General features: G+C 35.4%; 5 protein-coding genes and 2 long non-coding RNA genes across 8 annotated transcripts in view; 4 read left to right on the top strand and 3 right to left on the bottom strand.

The window, feature by feature from the left end:
- The window catches only part of LOC144575951 (delta-aminolevulinic acid dehydratase, chloroplastic-like), a 77,971-nt gene that overhangs the window by 12,125 nt on the left and 42,572 nt on the right, over positions 1 to 23,274 (bottom strand). The gene's annotated exons all lie outside the window — the stretch shown is intronic.
- On the top strand, positions 3,924 to 7,238 carry LOC144575693 (zinc finger CCCH domain-containing protein 16-like). Its single transcript, XM_078325926.1, has 8 exons — positions 3,924 to 4,087; positions 4,191 to 4,302; positions 4,636 to 4,715; positions 4,815 to 4,868; positions 5,068 to 5,149; positions 6,108 to 6,409; positions 6,688 to 6,797; positions 6,913 to 7,238. Exons 1-8 carry the CDS (start codon positions 4,047 to 4,049, stop codon positions 6,942 to 6,944), a joined length of 813 nt encoding a protein of 270 aa, XP_078182052.1. The 5' UTR covers positions 3,924 to 4,046; the 3' UTR covers positions 6,945 to 7,238.
- LOC144575507 (bZIP transcription factor 12-like) lies at positions 8,345 to 10,822 on the top strand. 2 transcript variants are annotated; one of them, XM_078325673.1, is made up of 4 exons: positions 8,345 to 9,058; positions 9,871 to 9,942; positions 10,130 to 10,159; positions 10,355 to 10,822. In XM_078325673.1, the coding sequence occupies exons 1-4, from the start codon at positions 8,519 to 8,521 to the stop codon at positions 10,433 to 10,435; spliced, it is 723 nt and encodes a 240-aa protein (XP_078181799.1). In that variant the 5' UTR covers positions 8,345 to 8,518; the 3' UTR covers positions 10,436 to 10,822. The 2 variants fall into 2 exon arrangements, with proteins under 2 accessions (XP_078181799.1, XP_078181800.1); XM_078325674.1 differs by lacking the exon at positions 10,355 to 10,822 and adding an exon at positions 10,228 to 10,250 and having other exon boundaries at positions 8,351 to 9,058; positions 10,130 to 10,176.
- Positions 11,319 to 15,259, bottom strand: LOC144575506 (uncharacterized). The gene is made up of 13 exons (XM_078325672.1): positions 15,087 to 15,259; positions 14,923 to 14,988; positions 14,213 to 14,278; positions 14,035 to 14,110; positions 13,812 to 13,889; positions 13,628 to 13,725; positions 13,069 to 13,142; positions 12,891 to 12,981; positions 12,659 to 12,816; positions 12,498 to 12,540; positions 12,350 to 12,415; positions 11,774 to 11,851; positions 11,319 to 11,557 (listed from the first exon to the last, which is right to left on the bottom strand). The coding sequence occupies exons 1-13, from the start codon at positions 15,183 to 15,185 to the stop codon at positions 11,483 to 11,485; spliced, it is 1,068 nt and encodes a 355-aa protein (XP_078181798.1). The 5' UTR covers positions 15,186 to 15,259; the 3' UTR covers positions 11,319 to 11,482.
- Positions 15,754 to 17,957, top strand: BSM (Mitochondrial transcription termination factor family protein). Its single transcript, XM_078325848.1, has 2 exons — positions 15,754 to 16,328; positions 16,850 to 17,957. The coding sequence occupies exons 1-2, from the start codon at positions 15,813 to 15,815 to the stop codon at positions 17,864 to 17,866; spliced, it is 1,533 nt and encodes a 510-aa protein (XP_078181974.1). The 5' UTR covers positions 15,754 to 15,812; the 3' UTR covers positions 17,867 to 17,957.
- LOC144575339 (uncharacterized) lies at positions 19,716 to 20,841 on the top strand. Its single transcript, XR_013518413.1, has 3 exons — positions 19,716 to 19,872; positions 20,114 to 20,273; positions 20,510 to 20,841. It is a non-coding gene; the product is annotated as an uncharacterized LOC144575339 (long non-coding RNA).
- Positions 21,183 to 22,765, bottom strand: LOC144575753 (uncharacterized). Its single transcript, XR_013518518.1, has 2 exons — positions 22,538 to 22,765; positions 21,183 to 21,838 (listed from the first exon to the last, which is right to left on the bottom strand). It is a non-coding gene; the product is annotated as an uncharacterized LOC144575753 (long non-coding RNA).

Here is a 23,274-nt window from a genome sequence, read left to right as displayed (position 1 = left end):
AGGTATATATCTGGGGTGATACGGATTTCCTCTTCAAATCTGATTTCTCCTCTCTAGACTTCTAATGCAACATTAATTGATTCAGACTTGTGACTAGTAAAGAAGAAACGGAATGAAATCAAATCACAAGTTATGGTCATTTTACTTTGGCTCCGATTTACATGCTGCAAAGTCAAGTCCTGTTCAGCGTGTTATTGTTCACGTGGGAAGAAAAATATTCACTTTCTAGACAGACAAATTTTTTTTTTCTCACGTGAACAGTAATTTTCAGTTAAAAATTTTCAATTCCTATTTCTATTCCCAACAGAGACGCCGAATAGACCTTGATAGATGAGTTTGCATGGGCATGGCAACAATTAATGGCTCCATGATAATGAATTCAACTGTTCGACCACGGCATTATGAGAAGTGTGATAGAATGGGAACTTCATAATCAGTACCGGCCGCATATATACAAACCAAACGATATGCTTGTTAGATTAGATTGGGGGCTGATCTTAAATGCACAAGTATGGCTGAGATTTTAATTATGTTTTCGCAATTATAAATTGAAATTCTAACTACTGAATTACAAATTACAAGTACACATTTAATATTGAGTGAGTCTATGGTACTATGCATATTACGATTTGGCACTGTGTTACGGCTCTATATTCAAGTTTTCAAATCCTAACGGTCGATCCGAACTGTTCATCTTGTTCTCCATATTAATGTGTGTTTGGAGACCAAATTTTACATTTTTTGAATTTTTTTTAGATTTATTGAAAATCACTGTTTTTGGATGGTCCAGAATTTTCAGATCAAGTGATTTTCTAAATATCTAAAAAAATAGTAAAAAAATTTCAAAAAATATAAAATTTGGTCTCCAAACACATATTAATATGGAGAACAAGATGAACGGTTTGGATCGACCGTTAGGATTTGAAAACTCGAATATAGAGCTGTAGCACGGTAACAACCCGTGATATGCATAGTACCATAGACTCGCTCTTTAATATTTACAAGAGAAGTTAAACTACATAAAAATTAAAAATTAATCAAATTCAATATACTTAATTTAAAAAATTAAAATCATAAAGATGGTTAAGCATCACTTGACTTAAAATCTGTACCTGGGTAAAATACTAGAGTTTGCCAATACATAGTTATTTAAATATCACAAAAAAAATATAGGAAAGGAGAAATTTTAATCCTACTTAAAGCTGATACACTTGACAATGAGAATATATGCAGGAAGAGATGCAAGTCTGTCACTGAACTATTTTAGTATCATTATATCATATTATATATAATTATAATGAGTAGAACTAGGGTGTTTTTAAGTTTACCAACTCTTTTTATAAACTCAACTTTAAAGCCTATCAGATTAATCTCAAATGATAAATTTGAACAGTTGAAAACTGTCTACCTTTACGAGTGATGCGTCTAAATGCAAAAAAATAAACTTTTGAATTAATTTAGTATAAAGTCGAGAGGTCAAAATTAAAAGGTTAATAAATTAATTTGAATGCATTCATTTTTTGAACGTTTTTTTTATCACTTAATTCTATACAAATTCTATGTAGTCTAGATATCACTTTAAAGGTAATGCAAATTCTACTCAACCTAATCCAAATCATTCAAAACCCGGAACATGATATGAAACTGAACGACTTGAACCTGGCTCAACCTATGACCCGGCAATTATCGGAAGTGAAACCAACCCGTCCCGATCCGAATAAGACCGACCCATCTGATTGCCACCTCTTGTTCACTCTAAAATATAGTCCACACATTTTTATGTCATTTATACGCCTTTAATAATGGTGGAGCATCTTTTGAGTGTTGATGGACTCAACATCAGGGTTCTTATTTCTGCATTAGATTTGATGTACAAGGACTGATTAATTAAACTCCTGCATTTTAAGTTAGTAGTAAGATGGCAATAAAATTACTTAAATCGCATATTCCAAAAGGTTTAATTAATATGCTGGCTTATGCCCAATTTAGCAAAGCAAAACTCTCCGTTTTAAACTTAACATCTCCTTTTTTGGTAACAACGAAAATTAAAGTTCTCCAAGAAAAAGACAAGTAATGACGACATATTATTATTTTTCTTCCTTTTGAAATTCAATGAGAGCATATTCTCTAAGCTCCTGTAGCTCCATAACACATGCTAAGGTGCAAAAAATGAAGTGAGGGACAAAAACATTAACGAGCTTCACAATTTTAGTTTATGCAGAGCGGTCGTATTATTGTTTATGCGGAGAAAGAACGGCGTATTAAAATTTTAGATTTATTTAAGCTTTTACTTTTAAAATAATTAAATATAAATAAATAGACAGAGAGCCATTGATCTTTCACAGCTTTCTGAACTTACCTGTATAAACATAGAGTGAGTCTATGGTACTATGCATATCACGGGTTGTTACCGTGCTACGGCTCTATATTCGAGTTTTCAAATCCTAATGGTCGATCCGAACCGTTCATCTTGTTCTCCATATTAATATGTGTTTGGAGACCAAATTTTACATTTTTTGAAAAAATTTTACTATTTTTTTAGATATTTAGAAAATCACTTGATCTGAAAATTCTTGACCATCCAAAAACAGTGATTTTCAATAAATCTAAATAAATAGTAAAAAAATTTCAAAAAATGTAAAATTTGGTCTCCAAATACATATTAATATGGAGAACAAAATGAATGGTTCGGATCGACCGTTAGGATTTAAAAACTCGAATATAGAGTCGTAGCACGGTAATAAATCGTAATATGCATTGTACCATAGACTCACTCATAAACATAACTAAAAATCACTAGTCGAACTCGGAGGAAATAATATGGGCCGACTTAGTATCTATACATTTGTATTCTGGGTCCTTCTAGGATTAATGGGCTTTTGTAAACCGTACTCTTAAGTACTTTGAAATAAACGAGAAGAGAATAATAATTATAATTAAACCACGAGAAGAGTTGTAATACAATGGAGATATCTCAAACTTGGAGCGTTTTCTAGAAAATCTCAACCGTTCACATATGTCTGGCACTAATCTCGAAGCACAAATAATACTGCCCCTGCGTTATCCTATAGTGGAAAAAACGTGTCATATCGTGATCAAGTTAATTTTTCATATGCAGTGCTCTACCGTGATCAAAATGTCAAAGGTGGTCACGCCGTGCCCAAACATGTCATGATCAAACATGACTCGCATAACTCGTATGACTATTTGATTATAATTTAGATTAATTTATTTAAAATTCACCATTTGATTAAAATCTAATAACCTTATTATACGTGACTTGTGTGACCACGTATTATAACTAGATCTTTCACGTAACATGTTGTGTCGTGTCAAATTTTTTAAAGATAGTGGCATAACGCTAAATATCACAACATAAAATACTCAAGTCATGACACAAAAATATATAGTCCATAAGAAAAATGTTTCATCTTCTAATTGATGAGTTTTTTATTATAAATTATTATTTTTCTATTTTTTTAAGTGTGTCAAGAAAATGAACTATTTATCAAAACTGATTATTTTTACTTTTTAATAAAAAGTAAAATTTATATTTTATAAATTTAAAAATAAAAAATATAACACTACTATCCCAGGCCAGAATAGGGGATCCGTATCCTCCCAGGTACCTGACTCAACACAATTGAAACAGACGGCTCAGATTTACTCTCATCCGGTCGGGATTCGGAATGACAGAGGGGGGCAGACGGGCAGTATTACTTGTGCTTTGAGATTTGTTCCAAGTTAAATATAACAATTTTGGGCTGTCTGATTCAATTGTACTCAGTCCGGTAACCTGAGGGGATGTGAATTCCAGAATAGGCACGTCGGTCGCGCAAAAAATAGAAGTTGAGATATCTCGCGAGATAAAAAGTTAGGGTTTATCGCGATTTTCTTTCGTCGCTCCTCTCTCTCTTGTTTTGCTTTTTCCTCCTCCCGCCCTCTCTGTCGCCTCAACACCAGTATCTCTCCCTCTCTCACGGTCGCTCCTGTCGCTCGCTCTCTCCGTCTCTTCCGGCTGCTGTTATCCGTCGGGTTGGTTCGCGATGAGCCGACGAGAGCCCTGCCTATACTTCCTTCGGGGCAGGTACATCTCTCTCGTTTTCAATTAATGGCTGGAAAATTTGTCTCTTTTTTTTCTTCAACACATATTGATTATTAACACATAATTCCCCCATTCATGCTTGCAGCTGCAGATTTTGTAACAATTGTAGATGGTTGCACGTTTCTACCAATGAATATCTTTTCGACCTTGGAGAAAAAAACAAAAACTCTACCTCTCAATTCCAAGCTTTATCAAAGGTAGCCGTTGATTTTTTTTGTTTTTTAATGTTTATATAGAATTATAACGGATTTTATATATTAGAAGCACATATTTTGCAGCACCTAAATTGAAAGGCACTCTGTGCTGTTCTTTTCTTAATTCTGTTTCTTGTTCTATTATGATCAACTTAGGGATTTGCTTTGGAGGCTTAGACACTTACATGATTTGTGTCCAAAAATCCAGTTCTGGTATACTTCCTGGTACAAATACCCATTAGGTTTCATGTATATGGATACCACATCCTTTAGTAGTACAATTGGAAAATTATCATTTCATAATTGAAGGAAACCTTTAACAATTCTGTTGGCCAGCCATTTGCAAATAAATGGATACGCTCAACTTCGACTGCCCCAAATCTGACAGATTCACAGACACCAGGGTCATCTCACATGTAAGTATTTATATAAAGTACTGATTACTTTTCTGTAGTATCTTCTCTCTTTTCTAATTGGAAAAAACATTATGTGATTCACGTTTTGGTTGTTTGCAGCTGTACAGATCCTGAGTCCTGCCAAAACATAATCGCTGATTATTTTAAAAATGCGTACGTCTCTTTTCAATTATTTCTTGAAATTATCATATTCCTCTTTTAATACAATGAAGAATTTCTAACTCGTCTGAAATATTAGCATGAGCTTCTTATGAACTAATTAAAGCAGCTATAGCATTGGCTGCTAACTTTTTATTATTACTGATACCCATGATCTTATATGTATATTTGTTTTTTGTTGAATTATTGACAGCATGCCCTGCGACATAAGCTTTGAAGAGCTTCGTGCTATGGCGTATGAAGAGGCCAAGAACGGCTGTACTTTAGAGCACATCGTATGTGCAATGCTTTCATCTATTTCTATTAAGTTTTTTATGTTATTATATCTACTTTTGATCTCATCACTCTGATATATATTTTTAAGCTTATACATGCCCCCCTAATTAGGTAGTTCATTTGGTTGCAGTTCTATATGGCTCCCTTTTTTATTATCTTAAAAATGACCTGCAATTTTTTCATACTCAAGCTTTTTTAATTTATTGTTTTTTATTTATCGAATATGTACTATGCTTGAAAATTGTGCTTGCATGATTAACTACGTGAAACTTTTCATACAAATAGTCATTTAAAACAATGCTTACTTTTATCGTGTCATAATAACCTTTATTCTCTTTGGGGTAGGCTGTAAGTTGTTGTCATGACTAATATAGATACTTAAGTTCAATGTTTATATTGATGCAGGTTGAGAGAGAGGAATTTATTGCAATCAAAAATTTCAGAATTTGATAACACACCAAAACAGGGCAAAAAGGTACCAAAAAAGGTCAATGAAGTAAAGAGCATGGTAGATACCGCTGTCATGGTCATGCCCAAATTTGATCTTTGTATGGAAAATCCGCTAAAGATTGGTGGGAGCTGTGGCCCATGTTATGCGGCACCGGCATTTACCAGTTTTAGTCAACTGGGATCTGTGGCCAATGTTACATCAGCCTTCAGGTTACTTCCCTTTCCAATATTCCTTTTCCTTGAGTCAAATCAACATAGTATTTTTCACCACAACTTGACTTCATAACATAATCTTAGCCATAGGGGTCAAGGGTGCAGGGGTCGGGTATGGGTTTGCTTGATCATGTCTCTGTTTTCAGAGTTATCGTTAGATATATAAAATTGTTGATTTGGAGTTCATATCTTCTTTGTTCTTCTCCGTTCTCTACCTTTTGGGTTGAATCATTTCTGACGACCTGTTATTGCTGACATGCATGGCTAAATAGGGAGAAGCAGGACTGCAAGGAGGACAGCAAGGAGAGGAATTTAATGCAGTCAGAATTGTCAGAATTCGATAATGATGAGGCCTTGCGTACTCCCCCGAGTTACGCCGTATCAGATAATACACCTGATCAGGGCAAAAATGCACCAAAGGCCAACATAGTAAGGATCAAGATTGCAGATACTGCTCTCATGAACATCGACAAATTTGATCTTGGTACGGGAAGTCCGCTAAAGACTGGTGGGAGCTGCGGCCAATGTGATGCGGCACCGGCATTTACCAGTTTTACTCAACTGGGAACTGCGGCCAATGTTACATCAGCCTTCAGGTTACTTCCCTTTCCAATATTCATTTTCCTTGAGTCAAATCAACATAGTATTTTTCACCACAACTTGACTTCATAACACAATGTTAGCCATAGGGGGCAAGGGTGCAGGGGTCGGGTGTTGGTTTGCTTGATTTTGTCTTTGTTTTCAGAGTTACTGTTAGATATATAAAATTGTTGATTTGGAGTTCACATTTCTTGGATATGCTTTTCCATTCTCTACTTTTTTGAGTTAAATTGTGTCTGACGACCTGTTATTGCTGACATGCATTGCTAAATAGGGAGAAGCAGGAGGACAGCAAGGAGGATGGTATTTGGTTGAAGGAAAATTGGTCAATTGGGGAGGTATGCATTTTTAAAAAATGCCGGTGCTCTCAGCCTACTAAGAAGTGTAATTTGGACTTCTATTTTATTGCGATTTTTTTTATTTGATGCACCTATGAATTGAATATTTCATTGTGTATACTGATGCTGATACCATTCGATCAATGTCTCTTGATGTTCAGTACCACCACCAAGCAAGAACCTTCTCTCTTAAGCAAAAAGGAAACAGGAGGGATTTTAGTCTGGGCTACATTTTTACTCTTTGATGTAAAAAAATGATCTTCCAACTGATGTTTAACTTTCTATGATAAGCTGATTCGCTTTAAGGAAGTATAGTATGTTTGCATTTTTTTGGTGAATGTTTTGAATAAATATTGTAGTTTCTTTTCTTTGATGTAAAAAAAATGATGTTCCAACTGATATTTAACTTTCTAAGATAAGCTGATTTGCTTCAAGGAAATATAATATGTATGCATTTTTTTGGTGAATGTTTTGAATAAATTTTGTAGTAAAGTGGATGTAAATTGTAGGTACATGATCTCTATATGCATGTGCCGTTGCACTTTGATGTACATTGCTCTCCCTCTTTTGTTTTCGGCATATTCTTATAATCTTTTCTGTCCATATTCATGGGTATGACTTGTGAGATCCCGTAAATTAATTATTAGATTTTCAAACCCATGAAATCCCATCTCGTACAATCCCTTAACGAACATGTTCTAAGCTCTTGTTGCTCTGTAGCACATTAGCACTTGTCAATACCAAGGTGCAAAAGGAATTGAGGGACAAAAAAAAGTAACGAGCTTCACAAATTTAAATTAAATGTAAAACGGCCATTTTTTATTGTTTCGGCGGACAATAGACATACTTTCGTATTAAATTGTTTCAAACTTTTACTTTCAAATAAACAAATAAATACGCTAAGGGAAAAAAACCTGCTCAGACCTTTATTTCCTGACCTTAATTAAGCCTGTATACACCCAACTTAAAAATTACTAATCGTACAGAGGAAATATGGGCCAGCTCAATACCTTAAAAATCTGTGTTCTGGACGCTGCTTGGGTTAATGGGCTTTTGTAAACCGTATCCTTACGAAATATATGAGAAATACATTAGAAGAGAAAGAAAATGAAAGAAACAAAAGATAATTTTTTTTTTTATCAAATCACGAGTTCCTTGGGGAAATGTTTGCAAGTCATTTCAGAGAGTGATGCTATCCGTAATTTTGCAGAGTTGAAATTTGTCACAAAACAAGACCTAATTAAATCGGGCCTAAAACAATCTTTAGTCATCAATCGAAACAACGAGGAATCGGAAATATCAGTACAAAATTAGATAAGTAACACGAAAAAGTGAAAAAAGGTTGCGGGTACGTGTTAATCGCTAAACATATCGGCAATCATTCAACGCTTTGTTCGATTCGATTCTAGAAAGACCGACATTAATATCTTGCAGAAGACCAAATTTTGTGTTGCGGGTCATTCTATTGAGATTATCTGACTCGTTACAAATACATACAGGTAAAGGAACAACTAACCCGGGATTAGGGATACGACCAAACAGGTCAATAGTGGGGAAGCAATTGCTGTATGACATGGCATTCCAGTAGAACCCAGCAAATTGCAATCTACTCTTGACTCTCTCCAAGAAGAACAATCGAAGAAGAAACCTGAAGCGAATCTACTCGAACGAACTAGTACTAGAAATCAGAAAGCAACCGAATCTACTCGAACGAACTAGTAGTAGAAATCAGAAAGCAACAGAAACCCTAACCCTAAAATTGTGGCCATGGCGTCGTCGAGGGTGACGTCACCCCCGTCGATCTTCTCCCCTCCGATCACCGAGATGCAGAGCCCCATCCCCATGGATTCCCCCGGTAAAACGCTCGGATCCATGAATATGGAAGATCTGTTTCGAAACATCTACAACGATGAAGGAGTAGGCGGTGGGGTTGGAGCTATAGGAGTTGGATCCCGGACTGACGTCAGCAGTGGAAAGACGGTGGATGAGGTGTGGCGGGAGATCTCGTCGGTAAAGCCCAGGGCTGACGCCAGCACCTCCGGCGCGGCTGTTCCCGGAGGGGAGATGACGCTGGAGGACTTTCTGGCAAGGGAGGAGGAAGGGAAGCCCAGAGTTGGGGGTTTGAGCGGATTGGTAGGATCTGTAAGTGGAATTAATGGAGATGGAATTAGTGGAAATGGAAATAATGGAACCGGGAGAGGGAGAAAGAGGCAAATTTTGGATCCGGTTGATCGAGCTACAGTGCAGAGACAGAAAAGAATGATTAAGAACAGAGAATCAGCTGCAAGATCAAGAGAGAGAAAACAGGTATAAGATTTAGCTTTCTCCCTTTCCTCGATAGGAATAGTAATTCGGTTCTGAATCAAATTGAAGTAGGAATTGCTCATAAAATCAAGAAGTTTGGATTAGAAATGGAGTGAGCAGTGTTTTTGACAGAATCAAGTCATATTGAAGTGGGATTGTAGTCGGACTCTTGTATCCTTTTCTCATGCCGATTTCAGATATTGCCAGTAAAACACACTAAGCCCTAAAATTTTATGTTATACGCTTCGTTTTATTTATCTATATATATATATATATATATATATATAGGGTCTGTCTAAATTGCTGCTGGCAGCATTTCGGCAGAGGTGCTGCCGGGGCTATATTTAGCCGTGTGATGTCCAAACAACAAATCCAAACCGTTAGATGTTTAATCTATATTATAATCTACTTGGAGACCAAATTTTACATTTTTTGGAATTTTTTTACTATATATTAAGCTGGTTTGAAAACCGCTGATTTCAGTAAATTTCTGCAGCATTGAAATCAGCGGTTTTCAAACCAGCTTAATATATAGTAAAAAAATTCCAAAAAATGTAAAATTTGGTCTCCAAGTAGATTATAATATAGATTAAACATCTAACGGTTTAGATTTGTCGTTTAAACATCAAAAAATAGAAAAAACAGTGGCAGCACCGCCGGCAGAAATGCTGCCGGCAGCAAATTAGCCACAGCCTATATATATATATATATATTTTTTTTTTTTACTTCCAGTCATGTGTGAGTTCAAGCCAGGTTCTTGAGCTTTGGATTTATTATCTCTAAAGGTTTGAAACTTTGAATCATTGGTTTTGTAGGCATATGTTGCTGAGCTTGAATTACTGGTTGCACACCTGGAGGAAGAAAATGCCCAATTATTGAGATATCAGGTAAATGTTTTTTTTGAAGTTTTCAGAAGGCAAAAGAATGAGTGAATTTGATTTTTGTGTGCATATTTTAATATTATGTGAAAGTAATGTAATGTTCTTTCAGATATACAAAAGATTATTTGTTTTTTGTTTATTACGAGTTCATATTTCATATGAGTGTAACTCACTAGTTTGTATTCAATAACAGGAGGAGGAGCAACAGAAGAGGCTTAAGCAGGTATAGATCACATTTAAGTATTTTGTTTACCATATGGGTTGAATTCTAATTAAGAACATCACATTTAGTATTTTATTCCTAAACAATATATCTTCTTGTTGGGAATTGTGTTTTTTTTCTAATATTAATTATGTGGGCATTAATACATTAATATCTTTTGCTGAATTTAATTTATATAAATCGAATTTTGTGCAGCTGATGGAAAACCTTATTCCAGTTACCGAATGCAAAAGACCAAAACGAAAGATTAAAAGAACCAATTCAATGGAGTGGTAGAGAAAGTGTTGGTCTTGCTCAAATGCAATCCCCTTTTGAAGATGCTAACATAACACAAGGAGATGCTCAGAGAAACCCAAGAGCTGAAGGAATTTATGAGAGAGATTGGGCTCATGAATGCACAAGGTTAGCTATGATTTTACTTGGTGCTGTTAAATTATGTTTGTTTGAGCAGTGGTTGTTTAGGAATGGAGAACAAGCCGGGAGAGAATGGAGAAGTGTTGTATGTTTTCTTTTATTGATTATATAGAAGTATATCTTTAGTCTCCTATATTGTTCTTTGGCCCCGTTTATCTGGCGAGCTGGGAGAATGTGAAGTATTGTATTGTTCTTTTTTTTTTATTGAATTTTTTGAATATAAATAAGCATAAATTTGAGTCTTCTCAAGTAGTTTTTTGCTCCCTTTATCTGGCTATGATGAAAGAAAGCTCTTTTGAGATTCAGACAAGTATCGATATTCTGGTTGCATTCTGTCAGTTATCCTAAATTTTGTTTTATCGGAGTTGAACTAATGTTGATATGTATGGGCTCAGAGTGTCGGTTTACCGTGCTTTCAAATTATAGTGAGCTACAGAATTTAGATGCATATTTAAAAATCAGGTGGATAGGATTATATTTAGACTCAGATTTTGTGAACTTGTATTGGAATACTTCTTTTTGCGATTTTATTCCAATTCGGATGAGAACATATAATTTATTTTAGGATGTCCTGAGAAGGATTGGACATTAGATTTAACGGGTTATTTGATCGAATCAGTTTTTATTAAACAAATCAACTAAATCACCATAGATGCCAAGTACTCCATTATTTTTTAAATATCATCCAGTTAGCATCTAAGATATTTAAAGAAAAAATAAAATTCCAATTAAAGAAGAATGAGACTGCTAGGAAATATCTCTGTTAGCATCTAAGACATTTAGATAAAAAGTTAAAAACCCTAATCCAAAACGCAAAACTAATTTTCAAACCAACGTATGAAGCTACGAAGAGCATCTAATTTGTTGTCATGCATAGCGCATACAATCTAAACAAAAGATATTATATCTCTATGAACTCATTACATCAGCAATAAATATGTTGCCTGATTCACACCATCCTGCAACTACATCTTTGCTTGCACACTGCATTCGCAACAAAGCAATTTAAGTGCCATATTTACCAATAATTTAAAAACGGAAAACTAACTGTGTGGTGGCCACTATAATATATATTCATTGATCGGCTAGTGTTTTTTTTTTCTCTCTCCGGAAAGTAGACCAAAAAACTGACAAGAGAATACTGTTATTAGCAAAAACTTTGACCAAGTAAAGAAAAAAATAAGATAATAGTCGTCATACCTTGGAAAATCCCAGCCAATTAGAATCTCCTCTAAATGAGAAAGCTTTCTCACTTTCTTTCCAGTTCCCACATGTTACCTGCAACAAAAATTCATTATCTGAGAATGAATTGCAGATTGGTCATATAAAATATTAACATGCCATCCTTAGAAACTAGCTGCAGAGGTTCTAACTATTTCTTATAGAAAACTTTAACATGAAGCACTCATGACGTTGTAGAAAGGAACATGATTAGCTAGAGAAGGCTTGATATTTGAATATCTCAGTAAAATGTGCCCTTGCAGAACCTAAAAGCATCATGTATACTCTCTAATAAGAGAAATACTGTATGCACCCCGCAAAACATAGAGAGAAGTAGCAATTTAAGTATATTTGAGGAAAAAAAAAAACATTGGGAGTAACAAAACATAACAAATTCTCTATGATTTAAAAAAATTTACAGCATATTTGTCAGTCTGCAAGGGTACAAATGACATCCTGATATTTTGTGAGTACATAAATGCAACAAATATTTTATCTTATCTATGAGGCTAACTATTAAAGAAAAAAGAAAAAGTACTAGCAGTAGAAATGTACCTCATAATCCACGCCTTGAATATAAATATAAGAGGGATTAATTGATGAAAATGACAGCCCTGTTATCTGCACAAGATCCAAAAAGAAAAACATGACCAAAATATCTACACAAGTGCCAAACTTGAAAAATAAACAAAGAAAGGCCAACCTCATACTTGGAGCAGTTGCTCCATCTCGATAAAGCTGTCCACCTTTCATCAGGAAGAAAGGAATTTTATAACTTAAATAGAAGATTAAAAGCTTTATTTCATTTCTTGAGGATTTTTAAATTGAATGTATGAACCAATTGACAATAAAAAAAAAGATAACCTTCTAGGGTCAACAATCGTCAAATTTCGGTCAGACCCACCAATTGCAATGGAACCAGAAGGAGATGCACAGACAGCATATATCATATCTCCTACTGAACTATAGATTCTTTGTACACACCCACCATTTTTATTTGCTCTCAAGTCCCATATACTCAGCTACAGAGTAAATTAATTACATAAAACAGGCCAGGGGAAAAACACAAAATATAGATTATTAAATTAAGCCCAACCTGAGAACCTTCAGCAACAGCTAGTAAGGGAGAGCTCCCATTCATTTGAGTTGAATTTCCCATAAATGCTAATGAATTTGGATACCATAATCTAAATCATAAGAAAGAAACTAATTATGAGAAGTACCAACATAACAAAAATTAGAAAAGTTGTAATCAAGAAAAGATGAGGGCCTACGTGCGAAAGCTACGTATAGGAATGTCTTGATCGTAGACATCTATACTCTTGCAAAAGCTCCTAGCAACTGCTACCTGAAAAATAAAATTATAAATGAAAAAATTTAGAAGAGAATGGTTCTGTTGCCAAAAGTTTTAGGCGCCGCAATTTGCCACAACTTCACTTTTGTATAGTATTTCGAAATTCAAAGACCAAACAGTTATCCATACATCACAAGAGATGTGTGCACGTACAAAAATTTTCGGATAGCGTACAAAATCCAAAGCTCAGAAAATGAGCATGCGAGAATTTATTTTTTGTATTTAGATCGATCTACTGATCTTATACAACATAGCCACAGAAGTTTACAAATTTTGTATATTTACACATTGATTTTGACATAAAACAAGATTACCCACTCGCTTAGTTGGTCAGACTTCTTGTTATAGAATATTCATGTAAAAGATAAATTTTAGCAACTTGTGTTACCAGACTTGTAGTCCTGGAACCCTACTCATTTAACAAGGCATTGTAAATACCTTTTTTCTTTGAATCATAGTAAAAAAGAAGAGAAGCATACAGTAGACCAGTGAATTGGGCTGAAGCTGGCGCCAGCCCAACTGGCTTCTCCTACTCCAAAATCATGTGGCAGTACAGAGTATGACAGCCTGTCAATGTCTAAGAAAATTTTACTTCTAGTGGAAAAAAAATAAGCTTTGTTCAAACTGGTTTTAGCATTAAAAGAGAGGGAATTGACATGGTACCAGAAGAGGTGGTGTCTAGTTGGGATACAATAAGATGTCCAAAAGAATCGACCGTGCCCAAAATCAGGCAATTATCACCTGCAATGCAACAATACGTTTGTTATGGAAAGGGTTTTGATAATCCGAGATATAAAGTAAACTAAATTATTTTAAATATAAGCAAACAAACTCAATTGAAGTCAAAATTAGAAAATATCTAAAAGGTTAAATTTAAGAAGCATACCTTTAGATTCAGCAAGAACTACACTACAAATCTCTGATCTGTGCGGGCACCGATCCAAAATTGATGCATCGCGAACCTTACAAGGTGAATTGAAGTATAGATAAAACATGCACATACGAAATAAAATTGAATAAGCAGACAATGGTGAAAAGTTCACAATGAATAATGCTATACACACCTGTGCTTCGATAGGAATCAAGAGACTCTCCTTTCCCTTAGCAACCCTGGATCCTTCCATAGATATCTTCAGCATAATGACAAAGAAAATAGTAAAATTTATAATACGGACCTTACAACCTGATAAGATGTATATATAATGCATCTACTAAACCATACCACATGTGAAACAAAAGTCTGATTGTTATTATACAATACATATACTAAAGAGTGAGGTTATGGTACTATGCCTAGCGCGTATTGGTCCGTACTATGGATCAATATCTTCATTCCCTTCAACATGATCTCCATACGAAATTGTACTTGTAGATCAAATTTACAGATTTCAAAATTCTTTACTATTTAGATAGGTAGAAAATGACTCAATCTAAAAATTCCAGACAATTCATGAGTAGTGATTTTCTATCTATCTAAAAATATAGAAAAAATATTCTAAAAAATGTAAAATTTTGTGGCAAGTACATTTTCATATGGTGATCATGTTAAATGGTTCAGAATTTCAGATTGACTATTTGAACTTTGAAAACAATGATATTGATCAATAGTACAGACCAATCCGAGCTATGCATAGTACGATAGCCTCACTCTATACTAAATTAGACTTATATGTAGCAGAAGGATCAACTGTTGTACTAGCTCAGGCAAGCCTCCCTGCTTAGAAAGAACCAGAACTGCACAAAGAATGCAAGACAAGAGGATAAAGACATGCACCTCCAAGTTGTACACGTGGCACCCAGAAGCAATGTAGACCGAAGAAGATGACTCATCTTCGTTCACCTAAAATAAGCAGACAGACACAGGAACAGCTAAGTCAAATGAACCAAAGAGAAAATGTTTTTAATAGAAAAAAAATCAACAAAGAGAAAATGAAATACATGGAGAGCGAGGCGGGTGGGTTGAAGGCTAGCAGGAGAAGGGTCGGAGAGGAGGGAAGGCGGTATCGACGCCTTTCTCAGGCTCCTCACTTCTACCATCTCTCAATTTAGCGCGGCAGCCCCTTGTAGCGGCGTTGCTGAACTACTAAGAGCTACCTCGTTCTCCTGAGGTGGAGTCCATATTCTCTGAGGTAACAGAATATTTATGTTTAGATAATCACCGTCTGATCCTAATCCGTACCAATTCAGACCGATTTAGAATTCACAGTTTTCCTTTAATATTCGTGCGGATTCTGATCGGACAGTCATTATATAAACATTAATATTCTGTTACCTTAGATTATCTAGATTCTCTGGAGTAACTAAGATTCTGAGTTTATATTTGGACCGTGCGGTCAATCTGGTCCGAGGTGGAATGCAAGGGTTCTCTTTAATATTCGTGCCAAAACAGATCTGACGGTATAGATCAAAACTCAAGATGTAAGTTACTATATAAGTGATATGAATTCAGTTCTCTCCTGCCCTTTTGGACTACCATTTTTATTGATCCGTCTCTTTTAATTGTACTGGACCGGGCCTATTGGACCGAGACAACTCCTAGTGGGCCTTGATTAAAAGTAGCGGCTAAAAGTGTAATAAAAATTGTAAAACCTTTCGTGCGATTATCTCTCGACTTTTCTCTCCGTCTGCTCTTGGTTCAGTCTCCTTCCACACTCGACACAAAAGATGGAAGCGCTTCTCTCCAGCTCGCAACCCAACTCTCCCTTCCTCTCCTTCCCTTGCTATTCGATTCGTGCCCCTCCCTTCGCCACACTCCCTCGCCGCAGACGATCCTTCAAACTCAACTCTTACTCTGCTTCCTCTCCAGCAAAAATATCATCCAGACGTACCAAGACCGTACCCGATAACCCGCCTTCGTCTTCCTCCCTCTACTTGCGACCCAGCCTCTACCAAATAGGCCAGTCACGAGCCACTAGCCGTACCTCGGTGTTTGAGTTCTTACGTGGCCTTGGGATTGTAACCGACGAGTTGGAGGGGCTTGAATTGCCTGTGACCGTGGAGGTCATGAAGGAGCGGGTTGATTTTCTTCACTCAGTTGGTTTAACGATTGAAGATATCAATGCGTACCCTCTTGTGCTGGGATGTAGTGTGCGCAAAAACATGGTGCCGGTACTGGATTATCTTGGCAAGATTGGGGTTCGCAAATCGACTTTCACTCAATTCCTTAGGCGTTACCCTCAGGTATTGATGAGATTTTCTGGTCTTATATTTTTTTATTAGATTTTTAGAGGAATTTACAATCTACTTTGGTTTTCTCTTCGGAAGTCTTGCAACAGGAGCTTATCCTACTGGTATTGTATAGTTCTTGAGTTCTAGGAAAGGTACCTTACCAACAAAATAGAGCAATTTACAAAGCTTTAACTGAATCTGATATAAAATATCTCTAGGACCAATTTTTTTTATGTTACCTTGATTAAGCAGAAAACAATTGCACCTTGAAACACCAATTTATACTTAAGAAAAGGAAATTAGTTTGACACTCAATTACTCAACCAATAGATGGATCAATGGCAACCATAGATACCAGTACCTGGCCTGAGCTATACAGTACCAAAATCCATGTCTGCTCTCTGTATGATGCCATTAGTACAAATGTGGCCATTAAGCATATGTACAAGATATCTTTGCTAAAAGAAGTTAATTGACCCTCTAAAATCAATCCTAACCATTACATAAATTTTCACTTTCGCTTCAAATCTCAGGTACTGCATGCAAGTGTAGTTGTTGATCTCATGCCAGTGGTGAGGTATCTCCAAGGCATGGACATAAAACCGGTTGACATTCCTCGTGTGCTGGAGCGTTACCCTGAGGTTCTTGGGTACAAATTGGAGGGCACAATGAGCACCTCAGTTGCCTTCCTTGTAGGCATTGGTGTGGCCCCACGTCAGATCGGTAATGTTCTCACGCGTTACCCAGAAATCCTCGGCATGAGAGTTGGGCGTATTATAAAGCCTTTTGTTGAACACCTTGAAAGCATTGGGTTACCAAGGGCTGCCATAGCTAGGTTGATAGAACAACAGCCGTATATACTAGGATTTAATCTCATTGATCAAGTCAAACCCAATTTGGTGGCATTGGTTGAATTTGGTGTGAGAAAGGAGGTGTTGAGTTCTATTATAGCAAGGTATCCAGATATATTAGGGTTTGAGCTGAGGGAAAAGCTTGTTGTGCAACAAAGCTTGCTCGAATCAAGAGTTTTGGTTAGTCGAGAGGAGTTTGGCACGGTTATTGAGAGAATGCCTCAAGCGGTTAGTCTAAGTAGAGATACAGTATTAAAACACGTAGAATTTTTTAAAAATTGTGGGTTTTTGTTGAAGCAAGTTAGTACAATGGTGGTGCACTGCCCGCAAATCCTAGCTTTGAATTTGGATATCATGAAGTTGAGTTTTGATTTTTTCAAAAATGAAATGGAGAGAGAAATAGAGGAGTTGGTTGAGTTCCCTGCTTTCTTTACGTATGGGCTCGAATCTACTGTACGGCCCAGGCACAAAATGGTGACTAAAAAGGGACTGAAGTGCTCTCTTGCATGGCTTTTGAATTGCAGTGATGACAAATTTGAGGAGAGAATGAGGTATGATTCCATTGGCATTGAGGAGATGGATGCGGGGACAGAATCGTCTTTTGATATGGAGAAGTTTGCAGAGCCGAGAGAAGAACAATCTGGATCTGAATACGACGAAGATAGTGATTTTGAAGATAGTGATGGTGATTACATTTGATATTCTTTTTGTCGATGTAAATTTTTTAACTTGGGAACTTTTATTTTGTTATGAGTGAAATATTTTAGCTTAGTGATAATGGTGAAAGTAATTATTCTCGAGTTCCCTATTTATCTTGCAACCAAGGGAGAAAGGGGTGCTAAGCACCCCCTATAAATTAAAATTTTGCACTTTATCCTTTAAAATTTTAAATTTTCAAAAGTTATTACTAGTAGCCTCTCATAAAATGAAATTACGTAATAGTTATGCAATCAGTCCCCCTGATCTCAATTTTTATGGTTCCGACCCTACTAACAACCTATGACGGTGTGCTCAGTAACTAAACCAAATCAGTCACAACTGGTACATTTGTTAGTTAGTGTTGTTGATTCATGCACAAATTCACGACCATGAACCTGCAGTACAAACTTTGAACGTGAAAAGCAATAGGAAACATGTCCATAATTATAACCATATATTATAATTGTAGTTATAGACAGTATATACCAATTAAAGATATGGGAACAAAAAGGTTTTAGATCCTCTAGCATCAGCCTCGTACATAGAGACACACATCATCTGAATGGAAAGTAAAAGTAGCGATATCTTTTGGAACACGCAAAATACGCCATGATAAATTGATAATGATACAATTTGAGCAGAGCCTAGTGCCTACACCAAGAAGGAATGATAAAATACGCCATTGTTATATTTTAAATCCAATAGATGTTAGTGGTATAAGGAATGTCTCTAAAAAAAAGAGGGTTCAAATGCCTTCATTTTTTGTGTCTCCAATATGGGTGTTATTGCAAAACAAACTTCTCACAAGGACGGTCCTAGAAAGGCGAGGGTGTCAAACTCCGGTGGGATGTGTTTTATGTGGGACCGATTCGAGAGAAACAGATATACACCTTTTCTGGTCATGCAACTTTACGGCGGAGTTTTGGCTAGCTCTAATATCTAGATTAGGGGGTCAAATACCAACATCTCTAGTAAACTCGCACATTTGAGCATGGAAGAACAATATGTTGATTAGAGATCAAGCAGGAATTCGTATGTGAGAGATTGTTTGGGCTGCAGGCTTATGGTCCATTTGGAGAGAAAGGAACAATAGGATCTTCAATGACAAAACAAAGACGGTCCTAATGCTTACTAACGAGGTGATAACGGACATGCAACAGTGGATTAGGAACTGTTGAGAGATAGTTATTTTTAAAGCATTCAAGAATAGAGTGAGCGGTGTAATTTGTGTAAATATTAGTTATACAACTATGCCCGTTGGGCAATTGTAAATAATTTTCTATCAATTAAAATGTAAGATGGCAAGTTGCCACCTTGCCCTAAAAAAAAGAGTCAAAATAAAATCATTGGATATGATCTACATCATTTTATTTATGCACGTGTAAAAATTTATGGCATTCCAACTTTATTTTGGTTGTCATCAAGAAATTATAAAAAATATACTAATGTGGATAATTTAGAGACATTGATTTTTCAACTTATTGATTCACATAAAAACAAAATTGAAATGTGATAACTTTTTATAAGCACATAGAGAAAATAACATAGATCACATTCAATGGTTTTATTTTAACTTTTAAGTTTTAAATTTTGAACTATAAAAATTTCTAAAAATGAAAGCATGTTAGAGGCACAAAAAATAGAGGCATTTGAACACTCCTTCTAAAAAAATAGTACAATTAAACTGTTGTTTCCTCCTACATTTTCTTTCTTTAAGAGAAAAGGGGAGTGCTATATTGAGGGCAATTTTTGTGGTTTTGAGATAATATTTTGCTCCTAAATACCAAGTTTACCCTTCTCTTTAAACAGAACGCTTGATTAACAGATCGCTGGATCAAATCCAAATTAAACCCGCTTCATTACTTCTCGTCTCTCCGTCTTCTTCAATTTTTCTCTTCAACTCCACCAAGGCATCAAGGACAATGGATGCGGTAGATTCAATGGTGGATACGCTGAGAGAGTTTGAAAGGAGATCATAAAGCGCTGTCACAAGCCTGATCGCGAAGGTTCCTTTCGTCTCCATTTTTTTGTTTCTCTTTCTAATTTTTTTACTTAAATCTCTGTTATTTGAGATCAATTATCGCTTTAGATGGTTTCATATTCACTCTAGATTGTTGGTCTAAGCTCCATCACATTATGCTGATTGATTTCAATTAGAATCTTGATAAGTACTGCATGGCTCACGTTGCTTTTTTATCTTTCGCTTTACAAATTTATGTACTGTCTCACTTCCCTCCGCATTGTCAGATACTACGAGAAAGGGGGTGGGTTTCGGATATGTAACGATTGCAATGAGAATGGACTCCGCCAATACCCCGACTACTGTTGTGAAAGTGCTTGATTTGATTATTATAAGGCGGCGATTGCTGATCGATCTGATGATCTAGTTTGTACTTTAATTTTGAAGGTACATTTAGTTTTTCATTGATCATGCTATTCAATTTTGTTGAAGAATGAACAAAGAAAAATGTTGGGAGAGCCAGTAAGTACAAATCTAGCTAACAGAAGCTACACAAAATAATATCAGAAAATGCTGGTTGTTCTAAGCTTGAAAAATACTGTTTGTTCTAACCTTACACAATACTGACTCACGTTGCAATTTTGTTAACTAAAATTCAAACAAAAGTTTTCTTTTGCACATAGATTTGCACAAATGAAGATTAACAAGAAGATCAACGAGAAAATCAGGAGCAAAACAAGATTTCTTTTTTTTCTTTCTTTTATATAGCTTTTGTAATATGTATCAGTAGCTATGTATATTAGAAATAGTTTAATTGGGGTATTGTTTGAGGAATGGGATAATAATGACTGATGCATGTGTAATTGTAAGTAGCAAAGGTTTGATTAATTTATACTTAATCTTATCGTTTTCCCTTAAACTTGAATAGACAATCTGTTAAACGGCTTGTAGTTTTTATTTTATTTTATTTTTTATTTATGTCGAAACATTGTACATGTGTAATCTTTTAAATGGCTTTTAGTTTAATTTTCTATGCTAAAATATTTACATGATCAGCGAAGACTGACAAGGCACTGGAATTCTTTTTAGCGTACAACATTGTTTGGGTAAAGTTTATTCGTATGATCTTAAATTATCAGTTACACCTGGAATTTTTTTGCTTGGCTACCATGAGTCCAAATGAACTATAGCTCTTTATGATTTCTAGTTGATTAACTGGTTCCAAAGCATCTGTTTCTTTTTTCTGCACTTGAACACTTAAATAAGCATATATGTATTTTTTTTGTACTTAATCATCTAAAACTTAAACAGTATGAGGCTATGAGCCTAACAAAAATTGAAGATAGAAACAACAAATACATAAAGTCAAATTTGATTAAATATTAGTTCTAACTCAGATCTAGAAAGCATCATAAGCTTGATAGCCAAAAAAAAAAAATGAAAATCTTTACAATTGCAATTACATATTAGTTATAAATAACCTCAGGAACTAATATATCAATGTGACTAGATTCAGAAATGATGACAATGCCCTTGCCTCTTCAATTGATCTGCACAAACCTGTCAGATAACACAATTAGTGGACAAATATAAAATAATAACCAGTACCAAATGAAACAAATAACAACTGTACATGAGGATTGTCATTCATGATTTATTCTAACTTTTCGTTACTATGGCAATGTAAATGCTAAAATCAGCAAGACCTAATACCAGTATGAGGGTATTAGTTCATCCAATTTGAGCCTACGACTTTCATCGAAAAAAAAGGTCATCCAATTTGAATTCCTAGTTTACGAGAAGTACGAGGGTCATCCAAATTGTCTAGAATGACCACATTCAGCTTGAAGTTGGTCTAGCTCATCAATTATATTGATCTCTTCCCACTGACAGAGTCTCTTTTTAGCGGTTCTTGCCTTCATCCCGGTTGCATGGTCTTTTTCATAAATGTCACGAAGAAGCTCCAAATTGGGAATCTCCTTATCCTGAATACACTTCATTTCTTGTTTTGCCTTACAAAAATGAATTAACACATTATTATAAAGTAATATTTGATTAACTTAGGACATCCTAGTTCTGGTAGTATAATTCTGGTACAGTACGGGCATAAAGACGGCGATATGGATGCCATTGCGGTGGTGACTGCGGTTAGAGAAGCAGGGATCAAAGAGGGGAAGCACGAAGAGAACAAAAACTGCTAAAACTAAATTCACCTATCAGAATTTCAAATTGCCAGGTGGGGGACCAATCCATTTTAATTGCAAACAGGTGCCCTATCTGTAAAATAAACTAATTGTCAGCAAATATGTCATAAGGCATATGTATGATGGATATGACATGAATTTGAGATAAACTGGAGGAAGGGGAGTGATTTAAACCTTTGAAAATGCTCTCAGATGAAACCAGGAAATTTTAATGGATAAAGTGACCTTTATGACCTTATTTGCAACAAAAAAATGAACTTTAATTCGCAGATGTATCAGAACTTCCAATCAGATTAGATCTAAAAACTTCATGTACATAAGTAGAATAAAATTACGTGAATTGTATAAATTGAATATAATTCTGATGTTATTATTGGGTGAGATCGGATCTTCTACAGTTAAAGCGAATATCAAACAATCCAGAGCAAGAATTGATCTCATATAACAGAGATTTAAGTAATTGAGATGAAATTTAGAAAGAGAAACGAAAAATGAGATGGAAGGAACCTTTGCGATCAGGCTTGAGACAGTGCTTCATGGGACGTATGATCTCCTTGGCAAACTCTCTCAGCGGATCCACCGTTGATTCTACAGCATCCATTGTCCTTGCTACCTTGGTGGAGTTGGAGAGAAAAATTGAGGAAGACGGAGAGACGAGAAATAACGAAGCGGGTTTAATTTTTTTTTGGTACAGGCGATCCGTTAATCAAGCGCTTTGTTTGAAGAGGAAGAGTAAACTGGTATTTGAAAGTCTCAGCTCTCAAAATCCGAATAGTTGCCCTTAGTATAGCACTCCCCAAAAGATAATAATTTAATTTTGTACCACTTGAATAATAATAATTATTATTATTTATAATCGATTTGTGTACAATGTTTGAGTAGCCATTTACACTATATTGAATTAATACGGTTTTAATTTGGTTTATTCTGTAAGCATTAAAATTGAAAATGTTGTGTCGCCTTATTTATAAGCACGATTTTTAGTGCTGGTTGGATAATTATTTTCGTTACAGAATTAATTATTCAGTTTTTTTTTGAAAAATCCGTGAATTATTCAGTTGTTTATAATTCGTTTAATTGATAAAATCTCCATGTTACGTCTTACTGCAATATTCATTCAAACTCGATACTTCATTGTTGCGTTACTTTAAATTTGATCAGGATTGTGATTTTGTTACTTATCATTTGTTTACTAACTGCACCCAACTTTTATGCAAACCAATTTATTTGACAACAAATTGGTT

This window comes from Carex rostrata, chromosome 24 (assembly GCF_964058835.1).
Source record: "Carex rostrata chromosome 24, lpCarRost1.2, whole genome shotgun sequence".
Taxonomy (NCBI): Eukaryota; Viridiplantae; Streptophyta; class Magnoliopsida; order Poales; family Cyperaceae; genus Carex; species Carex rostrata.
Note: the sequence above shows the minus strand (reverse complement) of the source record. Positions and strands in the feature narration are given on the sequence as shown.

Excerpts from the sequence above, each read along its gene's own strand:
- LOC144575693 (XM_078325926.1), top strand. The coding sequence starts at position 4,047 with ATGAGCCGACGAGAGCCCTGCCTATACTTCCTTCGGGGCAG. Across the intron at positions 4,869-5,067 it reads GCTGATTATTTTAAAAATGC|CATGCCCTGCGACATAAGCT; the intron begins GTACGTCTCTTT and ends AATTATTGACAG. Across the intron at positions 5,150-6,107 it reads GCTGTACTTTAGAGCACATC|GACAGCAAGGAGAGGAATTT; the intron begins GTATGTGCAATG and ends GACTGCAAGGAG.
- LOC144575507 (XM_078325673.1), top strand. The coding sequence starts at position 8,519 with ATGGCGTCGTCGAGGGTGACGTCACCCCCGTCGATCTTCTCCCCTCCG. Across the intron at positions 9,059-9,870 it reads GATCAAGAGAGAGAAAACAG|GCATATGTTGCTGAGCTTGA; the intron begins GTATAAGATTTA and ends TTGGTTTTGTAG. Across the intron at positions 10,160-10,354 it reads AACAGAAGAGGCTTAAGCAG|CTGATGGAAAACCTTATTCC; the intron begins GTATAGATCACA and ends AATTTTGTGCAG.
- LOC144575506 (XM_078325672.1), bottom strand. The coding sequence starts at position 15,185 with ATGGTAGAAGTGAGGAGCCTGAGAAAGGCGTCGATACCGCCTTCCCTC. Across the intron at positions 14,111-14,212 it reads TGATTCCTATCGAAGCACAG|GTTCGCGATGCATCAATTTT; the intron begins GTGTGTATAGCA and ends TCACCTTGTAAG. Across the intron at positions 13,143-13,627 it reads GCCCAATTCACTGGTCTACT|GTAGCAGTTGCTAGGAGCTT; the intron begins GTATGCTTCTCT and ends TTTATTTTTCAG.
- BSM (XM_078325848.1), top strand. The coding sequence starts at position 15,813 with ATGGAAGCGCTTCTCTCCAGCTCGCAACCCAACTCTCCCTTCCTCTCC. Across the intron at positions 16,329-16,849 it reads TCCTTAGGCGTTACCCTCAG|GTACTGCATGCAAGTGTAGT; the intron begins GTATTGATGAGA and ends TTCAAATCTCAG.